This window comes from Coloeus monedula, assembly GCF_965178545.1.
Source record: "Coloeus monedula genome assembly, chromosome: 26".
Taxonomy (NCBI): domain Eukaryota; kingdom Metazoa; phylum Chordata; class Aves; order Passeriformes; family Corvidae; genus Coloeus; species Coloeus monedula.
The window spans coordinates 3168663-3181161 of record NC_138806.1 but is presented as its reverse complement, the minus strand read 5'-3'; the positions used below and the strand labels follow the sequence as shown (position 1 = coordinate 3181161).

At 44.8% G+C, this 12499-nt stretch overlaps 2 protein-coding genes across 2 annotated transcripts; one reads left to right on the top strand and one right to left on the bottom strand.

The window, feature by feature from the left end:
* Positions 1 to 5630: 5630 nt before the first annotated feature.
* On the top strand, positions 5631 to 6620 carry LOC309582169 (olfactory receptor 4D2-like; the record flags this gene model as incomplete). The annotated part of the gene is made up of 1 exon (XM_082297203.1): positions 5631 to 6620. One exon carries the CDS (start codon positions 5631 to 5633, stop codon positions 6618 to 6620), a length of 990 nt encoding a protein of 329 aa, XP_082153329.1.
* Positions 6621 to 10906: 4286 nt separating this feature from the next.
* Positions 10907 to 11858, bottom strand: LOC309582201 (olfactory receptor 10A5-like; the record flags this gene model as incomplete). The annotated part of the gene is given in 2 exon segments (XM_082297239.1): positions 10907 to 11827; positions 11829 to 11858. Coding segments are annotated over 2 exon segments (951 nt in total).
* Positions 11859 to 12499: the final 641 nt, after the last annotated feature.

The window sequence follows — 12499 nt, the reverse complement described above, 5'->3', positions numbered from 1 at the left end:
CCAGCATGATGGGGCTGGCAGACACACGTGGCACCCTCAGGGTTCACAAGCACATGCACTCAGGAATCCTTTGAGCACTGGTACGACCCCTCTGTCCACCCAGCACTGCAACATGGACCACTCCTGACCCATCCTACAGGTCCCCTACTTGCCAGCTGGTCCAGCTTGAAACACCAAAGATGCAGCACCCAGATGCTTATCCCAAAAGCACACCACACTTGCAGGTACCAACGTGGATCCCTTGCCCTCCTGATAATCCTGCCCAGACCTGGAGTCTCCTACTTGCCAGCTGGTCTGAGTTTTTGCTGGTGGATACCCACATGCACACCTGGTTTGTGGGATGTACACACAGTTGCCTCCCCCAGAATCGGGCACACACGCTGGGAGTGGCTGTCCTGCTCCAGCTGCTGGCATGGAGCCACTCACTCCCCTCGCTCGTGCTTCCCCCCCAGCAGCTGCTCTTGTGGACACAGGGTATTCCTGCCTCAGTGGCTGTAGGGTGAGTTCCCACTGGTGTCAGGAGCTGCTACCACAGGCTGGGTCTCTGCTGTCCCTATGCCTCTCTCTGACTTCAGTAGCTGGCCCCAAATCTGCACATGCTGGCTACCCACTAGCTGGCACTTGGTCCTTGCAGCACGCAGATGGGACCCTGTGAGGTTGCACAGGGAGAGTTACAGAAAGATTAAATAAGCCAGGACTGTGGTGGTCAGTGTAGAGCTCAGCCAGACCAGCAGTGCCTGGCCCAGGTTTACACCCAACCAGCCTCTTATAACCCTTTTCTGTCTAACCTCCTCTTGGCTGTTCCCTGTCCCTGCACAGTCCCTCAACGGCTGACATCCCACTGTCTTCATCCAACATCCTGGACACTCAGGTTTGCATCCTTATCAGCTGCAAAATCCTGGCTGCCTATGGGTTCTTAAAAGCTCATTAGCTGGTGTGAGCGATGCCATTTGTTTCTGGTTATTTGCCTTGTTAATGCTAATTGGTCAGGTTTTATGACTGTCTCCCATTACTTCCCTACTGTAAAAATAAATGTTCTCAGCCTCACACATCCTTACCCCTTTGGGTGCCTGATCAGGTTTTTTCTCATCACAGCCTCCCCATCACTGTATGCCTTTTATGGCTCCTTTGACCAGATGTTCCCAAAAGAGCAGACATGCTCCTTCCATGTCCCCTGACACTGCCCTGCTGCTGGGACTCTGGACAGAGGCTGCACCCTTCACTCCCCTGGGGCCCAAATGGGCCTCCTTTTGGGCTGTACTCAGAGTGGCAGTGACCCCTCTGGGCATTGTGTGTGTCAGCAAAGGCTGCAGTCACTGGTCCCCCATCAGAGGCAATAGGCAGGAACACACTGAGGCACCTCTGTAAGTATCAGTTTGTACAGGCAAGTCCAGTGTATGGCTGTGATAGCCACATCTCTCCAGGCACCAGGGCACGTGACATCTGTGACCAGGTTGATCCTGGAGTTTTGGTCTCGTTCTGGCAGAGCTGAGTGATCTGCACTGGTGCCTCGCTTTGGGGTTAGCTCTGGGCTGATTGCAAAGTTGCAACACTGTATTAAAGACAACAAGGCTTAATTCTGAGTTTTTTGTACCTGTCGTAGTTCTGCACTATTTGTATTGTTAGTCTGCTTTACGCATTCTTTCACAAGTTGTAAGACATTGTTTTCCTAATTAAAGTTGGTATTTTCCTTCCTAGTACTCCTTAATATCCACTGAACCATGGTTCAGACTTGACTGGGACAATTTTCCAAGATTTTAGGGCATGTTGTGACTACCCTCTCCCTTCTCACAGCTTAAAAAATTGTAAATCTGAAGCTGAAATTCTGGGCAAGCATCTGTGTTTCTGTCTGTGTCTGGGACAGGTTCCTGGCTGTGCTGCTGGTTGAACCTGCCAAGGGGAAAGCAGCAGCCCCATCCCTCAGCCTGGGCAGAGACCCTGAGCCATCAGGTGTTTAGGCTGGACTCACAGAAGCTTTACAGGAGGGTCCTGGGCTGGGTCTGCAGGAGGTGACAGCTGCTCCTGACATCCCTTGACAGTGGATTGTACTGATTACAGTCACTGTCAAGGCTGGTGGATCTCCTGGGAGAGCCCTTGGAAGAGGTGGGTCAGTGTCCATTTCTCTGGTTAGGTAACTGTGGCTTCTCTACCTGTTGGTGGGCATTTGTGCTCCTTTGTGTATGTGTAGACCAACTTTTTCCTGTATAACTAAAAAAATTCGCTTTGTAAGGGATCAGAGAAGTGTTTTGGAATAATCACTGCCCTGAAAGCTTTACTGATACGACAATCCTGTAGCAATGACTGAACTTTTATTTCAAAGCACAGTTGAACACAAGCTCCAGGGCAGCAAGTCTGTGGTTGGGAGAGTTATAATTTGCATTTTCTCGTCTTGTGAATGGGAGAAGTGACTACACTGCCATGAAAATTCCCATCTTAGTTCTGTTCCAATTATCACAAGGTTCCTGCATCTGCACGTGGTCCTGATCCACATGACATGAAGCACTACAAGAACTTTTTAATTAGCCCCATGGTGACAAAATCGAGCTTTGCTAATTATATTATTGTTATTCTTTTTTTGAATGACCAGAAGTGCAAGGTAATTTGAGATTTTGCTTTCTTCTTGAATCCCATCATTTCCCTTAACAAAGGCATCAGGAATCCTACAAGGGAAGGTTGTTGGAGTCTTCTGTTGGAGGTAGCTTTGCATCCCCTGCTCCTCTGAGTAGAGCTGTGCTGTGTTATCTTGTAACTTGAGAATGGCATCTCGTAGCTTTTGTGAAGCTGGATCACAGAAACAGGAGTTTGCTGAAGGTATTTGCTCTTTCTGCCGAAAATACTGGAAGGACGAGGAATTCCACACGCTGCCAGTGACCAGTGATTATAGTGTGAAAGAGAAGATGACCTGAAAACGCTTGCTTATCTCTTGTGATATATCTTACTTAAGAGAGTCAGCTTGAGAGATACTGCCCATGTGTTGGGAGAGGTCTGAGAGAATGCAGGCTGTGCTGCACGAGTCCGAGCTGTCTCACAGCATTTCTGTATTTCAGTTTTTCGCTGGAGCTCGATCTTACTTTTATGTTAGGGAGATTACTGAGGCAAAAAAGAAAGGTTGGATTAGAGCTGAAAGCAAATTGCTTTTTCCCTCCCCCAAGCTTCTGTGAAAATACTATTTTTTATGGGAAATGAGAACAAACAGGATTATTATTAATAGTAATTATAATTAATAATTACTATTATTATAGTATTAACAGGATTGCTAGAAAACATGATTTCATACCAAAAGCAGCTTTCATTTTTGGACCTGTGGAAAAAGTCTGCAATTTTCAGGCAGAAAATAGGATTAGGTGTATAAGGATTTAAAATGGAATTATTCACTGACACTAAGGAGCTAACTGTGACGGGGAAAAAATTACAGAATCCCTGCAGAGTATTCACCAGAGGCAATGGAAATGTGCAGCAAGTTCTGGTTTCTACAGTTGTCGGAAATTCCATTTTGGGAATAGTTTAACAGTTTATAGGGGAAAATGAAACAGTTGTGGTTTATTCTGCATATGGCTTTTTCTTGTAAGAAATTAGATTTTTGTTTCAGCAGCCAAATAGAGGCAGCAACTTCTCATCAGGGAAATGGCTCAGTCATCTTGGGCTGTGGGTGCAGGTGAGCAGATGCCATCTTCTCTTAGAACTTCCTCACAGTGTCTCCAAATTCACTGGGTATTACAACATTATTTTTCTAAAACTTGAAACACCGTGTCTGTGATTTTAACTCATGCCAGTTATCTGACTGAAAAGAAGTTTGAAAAAGGACTGTGATGCAGAGATCTTTGTAATAATCTAATGTAAGGGAAGGTCAGAACTTGGAAAGAAATTGGGGTTGAGCTGTCCATGGAGCCCAAGGAGGAGTAGCCTGACCACAGTGCTGTCACCTTTTAGGGGGAGCACATTCCCTCTCCAGACTTCTTGACTCTGATGGGAGCTGAGACAGCCACCTCCCTTGTCCTGACTTATTTTTTAGTGCACAGATCACCTGGCCCAATGTGGACTTACATGTCCAGCCAGTCCAAATGATGGGAGTGGAGGATTAGGGAAAGCAGGTCCTGTGTGGGTGACTCTTCTGTCTATATTCAGACACAGAATCCCTTCAGCTGCATGGATTAAGCTTCAGCTCAGCCTAACTTGCAAGTCCTTGCTTTAGGTGAGGTGCATTCCAGGCAGAGGTGCTGCTTTACAAGCTGAGGGGTGTGGCTGATGTTCTAGAGGGAAGGGACGCCATACAGGGGGACCTTAACAGGAGAGAAGTGGGCTGGGGCAAACCTCAGGAAGTTCCACTGGACCTAGTACAGGGTCTTGCACATGGGTGAGGGCAATCCCAAGGCTGGGCAATGAATGGATTGAGAGTAGCCCTGCAGAGAAGGATTTGAGGGTGTTTGGTAGATGAGAAACTGGATTTGTCCTGTCGATGTCCTCTCACAGCCCAGAAAGCCAATCCTATCCTGGGCTGCATCAAAAGCAGCACGGCCAGCAGGTCAAGGGAGATAATTCCACCCATAAACTCCCCTCTCCTGAGACCCCACCTGGAGAATGGTGTTCAGCTCTGGGGCCCCAAGCATAAGAAACACATGGACCTGCACAAATGGACCATGGGCCTCGTGATCCAAGGAGGGCCACAGGTATGGTCAGGAGGCTGGAGCATCTCCCCTGTGAGAATAGGCTGAGAGAGCTGAGGTTATTTAGTGTATGGAGAGGTGAGAAAGCTCTGGGGAAACCTTCCAGCAGCCTTCCAACACCAGAAAGAGGCCTAAAAGAGAAATAGAGAGGGACTTCATGCAAAGGCATGTAGTGATAGGAGTTGTGGAGGACAGCAAAATGGGGAAAGTAGGCAGTACACTGGATGGCAGGGCTGGTATTTGTAGGGACAGTTTGGTAAGTCTGACATGAGTAAATATGCCATCTGGCATCTGAGAAAGGACAAGCCTGTGCAATCAGCAGAGGCTAGTGGCCTGTCCAGGAAGCAGCTGTGTAGATAATGACCCTGGTAGACAAACAGCTGAACAGGAGATGGGAATGTGTTCCTCTGTCAAAGAAGGTCACAGACAGCTTTGGCTTTGCTAGCAAAGGTCTGGCCAGCTCGTGCAGGGAAATGATCCCACCCCTCTATCAGTGCAGGACTGTGGCAAGACCACAGCGCTCCAGGACAAGAAAGACAGTGATACAGTCGACCTCCAAATTAATCACTGGGCTGGATCACTGGATCTCAAGGAGAGGCTGAGAGAACTGGATATGTTCACCCTTATGGAAGAGAAGGCTAAGGGGAGACCTTATTTCTGTATATAACTAGCTGATGAGATGAGGGTACAGAGGAGAAGGAGCCAGACGCTTCCTGGAGCAGTACAACAGTAAGATGAAAGGCAACAGACACTAACTGGAACATCCTAAGTTCTCTCTAAATGTAAGGGAGTTTGTTTGTTTGTTTTTCCTATAAGACTGGTCATACACTTGAACAGTCCAGAGTTTGTGGGACTTGATGACTTCCAGAAATCCCTCCCAACATTCTATGATTCTTTGTTTTAATAATTCTATAGTCCAACACACATTTATAGTCATCTTTATTGCTCTTGGTGCAGGGATAAAGAATGGAATTAAAGAACATCACCACTACGGTGACAGAATTTGTCCTGTTGGGCCTGACACGGAATCACAAGCTGCAGTATTGTCTCTATGCGATCTTCTTTCCCATCTATGTAATTACCTGGCTAATGAACTTCACCATCATTGCCATGGTGGCTGTGGATCAGCAGCTCCACACACCCATGTACTTTCTCCTGGCCAACCTCGCTTTCCTTGACATCAGCGATTCCTCAGTCAACACTCCCAAACTGCTGTCAGGCCTCCTCACCCAGCATACAACGATCTCTTTCCGTGAGTGCTTCCTCCAGATGTTCTTCTTCCATTTCATTGCAGGTGCAATGTCTTTTTTACTCGTAGGGATGACGATTGATCGGTACGTGGCCATCTACGAGCCGCTGCGCTACCTGGCTATCATGAACTGGAACGTGTGCACAGGACTGGTGGCAGCTGCGTGGTTTGCTGGATTTCTTCATTCTGTTATACAAACTGGTTTTCTTCTTCAGCTACCATTCTGTGGCCCAAATGTACTGGACAATTTCTACTGTGATGTCCCTCAAGTCATCAAACTAGCCTGCACTGACACTCGCAGGGCTGAACTACAGATGGTGTTTAACAGTGAAGGGATCCTCATTACCCTGTTTGTAATCTTGATTATTTCTTACATTGTCATCTTGCTTAAGATAAGGATGTGCATCACAGAAGGGAAGCGAAAAGCCCTGTCTACCTGTGGGACACAGATAACTGTTGTGAGCTTAATATTCATCCCCTCCATCTTCACCTATGCTCAGCCTGATAAGAAACACCCTAGGGACAAGGTGGCCTCCATTGTTTATACTGTGGTCACTCCCATGCTAAACCCAATGATCTACACATTGAGAAACACTGAGATGAAAAAGGCCATCAGGAGAACACTGGGGAAAATATTTCTGTCAGGAGGCATACAGAAACCACATCGGATAGCAGATCCAAAGACATCAAATCTGGTGTTTCCATGACAAAACTCTGTTCACCACTGGTATCTCTGCTCCTTCAGTTAGCGAGCAACTTCCTAGATGTGAGATGGGGACAACATTCACCTCCCATCAGTTTAGGAAGGTCAGTCACATGTTTTCTCATCCTCCATGGAGTATGGTATAATGTTTAGGGCCTAATAAAAGTTGTTTGTAATAAATCACCTGCAAAGACATCACCACGACACACCCTGGATACTGACCATGCAAGGGGCCCTACCCACGCCCTTGTCCTCCCCTGTGGAAATCACAGCTGAGCCTTCCACTCCAGCACATCTCACTTCTCTTTAGCAATCCAGTGTAGTTTCACCTCTAAGTTAGCACTGATGCTTTAAGGAACCTGGAATTAAAACAACACACTTTTGAGATGATATTAGTATAGGAGGTAATATAAAGGCTGGTCTTTATTGGAGGCCTCCAGGGGCAGACATGGAAAGTGTCCACAAAATGCCCACCCTCCCCCAGGGTGAATACAGTTTGATAAGTTTAGCAAATCAGTATATTTGACAAAAATCACCAATTAGAGACATAAGAGGTGAGGTAATTTCCCCCCCCCGGGTTCAACCCTTTTCTAAGTCTTCCCCCCTCAGATGGGAACTAAGCTTTGTTTATAAAAATACGTCTCGAAGAGCTGGTCTCAACCTTGGTTCCTAGGGAGAACTAAGATAGGATAGGGGCCTTGGAATGTGTTTTGTCTTTCTGCCTATCAGGGCAGGGAAAAGTACTGGGAAAACTAGCTAGAATACTATAATAGGCTGCAGAGCTACAAATATATGTGTAAAGAATACAGAGAATATGTAAAAGAAAAAAGGCAAAAATCAATTTGGCATCAGCATGATGGCATCTGCACATGACTTCATTAGTAACTTCACTAGCAATGTTGAGATAGAGAAAAAAGCATACTGAAAATGCTTTAGTGGGAGAAAATTCTCAGAGCTGTAAGGGTTATTTAGGTTTAGAGCAGTTTGAGTTTAATTCCCTTAGAGAGACAAGTGAGAAATGAAATCCCTCATGATGGTAGAAACAAAAGAAACCCCCACAAAACATATAAATAACTGATGGGAAGAGAAAGTGATACGAGGAAGTAGAATTCAGAATAAGAAAAAGAAAAAAAAAATAAAAGTAAGAAAGTAATAAAAGGAAACAAGAGGAAAACACCTCCTATTTGATGGTTTTGTCAAAGGTCAAAATTTCATGTCATATCTTAAAATCAAAAAATTCCTTGACATTCTTTGTTTTCTCCACCTCTCCTTTCTTCCACGGGGAGCTGAAGGGCTCATTGTGCTGGCTGTGTGTATAAACTGACTGATATTTAATTTCTCAGCTAACTGTGAATCCTTGCCCATCAGGCTGGTGGTCTGACTGCCCAAATGTCAGCTGTGCCCAGGCTGCCTCTGATGGAGCTGCTTCACTCACTCCCTGCTGGTAGAGGATGAGCATTGTGTGCCAGAGACTGCAGAAGGGTTTGTCTCTTTGCATCCTTTAGGTAACGCTTTCCTCGCCTCGTCAGAGTGTGTTGGTTGTTTCTGGCTCCAAGGGTGATAATTACAGAATTGTGGCATCAGCTGTGGCTCTGGAGTGCTAACTCAGGTGCCATGGGGTCCTAGTAAAAGCTGTAAGGTGCACGAATTTATTTATAATTATTTATTGTATTTATTATTTATTGTAACTTATCTTATTTCTGAACCATGTGACCTCTAGGAGCCATCATCTAGAATTCTCCAGATCACTTTTAATATAAATTCAACAATTCAAGAAATCTAGCTTCTTTCCTTTCCTCTTTTCTTTTGTCTTTTCTTCTCTTTTCTTTTTTCTTTTCCCTTTCCTTTCCTTTCTTTTCCCTTTCCTTTCTTTTCCTTTTCCCTTTCCTTTCTCTCTAGTATACATTATATACTATATATACAGGTGTATATTAATAAACCCCTTGTAATGTCAATAAAAAATTAAACTCAACACTGACCTTTAATGTTATAAGCTAAATTAAAGAAGCAGCACATTCCAACAATGTTAAAATTTTATTTTGTGTTTCTAGAGTGAAGAATCAAGTACTGCACCAATGACACATGTCTAATGACTAATTTAGCTGTTTCCTTGGAGCCTCCTTAAGGAGACCAAGTGCACCCATGATAGGAGGTGATCTTGACAGAACCATAAACTGTGGCAGCATGTCAAGAGCTCAGCAGCCCATATCAAGACAGACATTTAAATCAGTACTAATTTTTGTCAGAAAAAGTGAATTAATTAATTATTAAATACCATTTCACACAGACTTCTGAAAATAATTAATAGAAAGAAATTAAAATGTCAAAATAGATGAGTTTTTAAAATGCATTCTTCCATAAAAATGCTAGAATCAACAGTTCACATATTGGGGCTGGGGAGATGAATCCAGGCACAAACTTCTGCCCTGATCTATTTGTGAAGCTGTGATCCACTGAATCCATAATTTAACCAGAACTTCCCATTTTTATACAGGAGAGAGGATGGTGTAAGTGAACTCTGCTCTAGCAAAACCAATGGCTGTTTCTTAGAGACCAAAAATCAGTGCTCCTTGCTAGAGGTGAAATTCTGATTTACACCAGCTAAAGACCTGTCTGGCTTCCTACCACATCAGTTTCTGTTTGGGGTATCTTTGATGCACGTGTGGCATTATGGAAACAGGAAACAGAAGAGATGGATTCAGGAAAAACAGTAAATTGCTGATAGCGTTTGGTGGGAGGGCACTCCAGCAGATATAAAAAGAGTTTATTCCAAATGGATGAATGGTTTTGGATGTCTCTTTCTCCTTGGGCTGGAGTCTGAGACATCTTTAAAAGAGGCAAATTAAAAGTTTTAACCATTTGGAATGCAATGTCCCTTAAAGTGATTAACACTACTGTTACTATACTAGAGTAATTAATTTTTTTTTTTTTTTTTTAAGAAATGTTTCTTTCAGTATTATCTTTTCAGGGAATAAAACAAGAAAAAAAATTCTCTGTTTTTACAGAGGTAAAAGTAGATCAGGTCCCAGAAGCAAAGCCTGTAGAAATGTAAATGAAATTTCATTAGCTCTTTCTCCAGTGTTCTAATTATAAAGAAAAAAGGGTTTCAACAATACAGAGACAAGTTAAGTTCCCTAGAGGAGTCTAAGCAAACAACATTGCCAAATGCAATTAACCACTTTGTCATTAACTCAATTCATTGCTGTGAATTAACTCAGTTCATTGTTGTGAAGTTTCTGAAGTCAGGCAATGGCTTCATCCTGAGATGACTTACATTGCCTTTCACTTTTACAGGCAAACTAAACCAAAAGAAGAACTTTATACTCAATTATACTGCCCTTTACTGCCTTTATGGTCAGGTAACTAAGTCAGGTGAAACCTTAAACCTTTCTGACAGCCTTCAAAGATCAGTATGACCACACTGGTAGTGAAGATTTCTTTTGCTTGGCCTCAATATGGAAACCACAGTTCGGATGCTGCAGGCTCAGGCCCAGGCTATTCACCAAGCCAGGGGGCCTGTTCTATTCAGAACAAACTTCAAAACCCTCCCAAATAAATACTCCTAGGTTGTAGCAGCCCTTTTCTCTGTGTGCCCCTGCTAATCCTCTTGAAACTGTCTTCTTTTCATGCCTGGATGAATTTCTCAAGCTGAGACAGGCAGAATGCTCCCTTCCCATGACTCAGACTCCACAGTGCTTGGTGTGTGGGCACTGGACTGTATTAAATGCTGAGTTCTCATTGGAAATAAGGAATGAGCATTAGTTAATCTTCCTTTCCTTTACTTTCCCCACACCTCAAATGAAAAACACGAGTCTCTGAAAGAAGTGAACTAATTTCCTTATCACTTTCACTCTTTTCTGCTGGAAGGAATGGAAAACATATAACAAGGGGAAAAAAGGGCAAAGCAAAACACCTAGTTCCTATCAATTAGTCATGCTTAGCCTGAAAAGCTCACTGTAAAGGAGTATTTCTTCAGTGAAAGGGTGAGGTGAACTCCTCAATGGAAGTGAGAAGTTCCAACCTAGACACCTGAATTAGACATGGGGAGTGGGGTGGGTTTCAGATGCTCTGTTTTAGAAGAAATGTCTGGTATATATATTGTACTCCTAAGGAAAAAATTGAGATAGAAATTCCAAATAATTTGCTTCTGAAGCAATGAAAAAGACAAAATATTTACAAGTGTGAAATAGATCTTTGTGCCTGCAGTTTCCACTGTGCTAGTAAACCATCAAAACCCACCAAAAATGGAAATAAGGTTATTAATCCGCACATTCATGGACAAGAAAATCTTCATCTCTTCATCAACGCAGCTATCACTCTGATTAGTACTTCTTTCACTTCTTTATTCTTCAGGCTGTAAATCATGGGGTTTAATGTGGGAATTACAGTTGTGTATATCAGAGCAAGGATTTTCTTTGTGTCTTGTGAATTACTGGATTTTGGCTGTAAGTAAATCAAAGTCCCACTTGCACAGTACAATGTTACAACAGTAAGGTGTGAGGAACAGGTGGAGAAGGTCTTGTGTCTGCTCTCTGCAGAGGAAAGCTTCAGGATGCTGGAGACGATGCAGGCATAGGACAGCAGGATGAGGCAGAAGGGTGTGAGGATGACGAGCACTGTGGCTGAGATGATCTGCTTCTCGTACAGCGAGGTGTCGGTGCAGGAGAGCATGATGAGCGGGGGAATGTCACAGAAGAAGTAGTTAATCCTCCTGGGCCCACAAAAGGACAACGTGAACACCCAGGCTGTCTGCACCACCGACACAACAGTGCCACTGCAGCAGGACAGCAGCACCAAGGAGAGGCAGACTCTGGTGTTCATGATGGCAGCGTATCTCAGGGGGCTGCATACGGCCACGTAGCGGTCATAGGCCATGGCTGCCAAAAGGTACCACTCAGTGGCCGCTAAGAACACCACACAGTAGAGCTGTGTGACACAGCCCGAGTAGGAGATGCTCCTGTCCTCTGACAGGAGGTTTACCAGCATCTTGGGGACAACGACTGATGCTGTGGAAATATCCAGGAAGGACAGGACGCGGAGGAAGAAGTACATGGGCACGTGGAGGGTGGGGTGCACTGTGACCATGCAGATGAGAAGGTTCCCAAAGAGAGTCATGCTGTAAACGAAGCAGACTGTGAAGAACAGCAAGTGCTGAAGTTCTGGGTGGCTGGACAATCCAGAGAGGACAAAATTGGTCAGCAGGGTGTGGTTTTCCTGCATCTCGTTCCTCTGCTGGCTCCATCTAGGAGGAATCAGATGGACAGACCATCAGAGCCGTAGTCACTGCACCAAGATCAGGGTGCTTCAGCCAGTTACTCAGACAAGGAGTCTCTTGTGAATCGCTGCAGAGCTGCTGGATCAGATGGTGTAACTCTAGAGCAGGTTGGGCTGAGCAAATTGAGGAGGCAATGGTTGTGTGTGCTGGAAGTGCATAGTGTCAGGGCCCTCCAAGTGCCATTGTCTGAGACAGTCACCAAACCTTCCACTAAGAGGAGCTGGCATGTAAGGGGTGGCTTCATAATGGGTGCAGGATTTATTGCTGACAATGTGCACTCCCCCCAGATGTCAGGTCTCTGCTCCCAGCTGGTCCCACAGGCACTTTCTGCAGTGAGGGGAATGCCCAGATGACAACTGAAACACCCACAGACCAAAGAAAACCCATTTTGCTACCTTAGGGAGCAGTGGGCACTGCTCCTTGCACTCTGTTTTCCCTGCTGAGTGGACTGACGGGGGGGCAGCCTTCCCCCAAGACATCCAAAGTTACCTTTAGAGCAGCTCAACTTCAGATGGAAGCCAGGGAAGTTTGGGCTGTGGGAGGCTTTGGCTCATATTCACATCAATCCCCAGCTGCCTGTGGGACAGAAATACTTCAAAGAGCCCAGT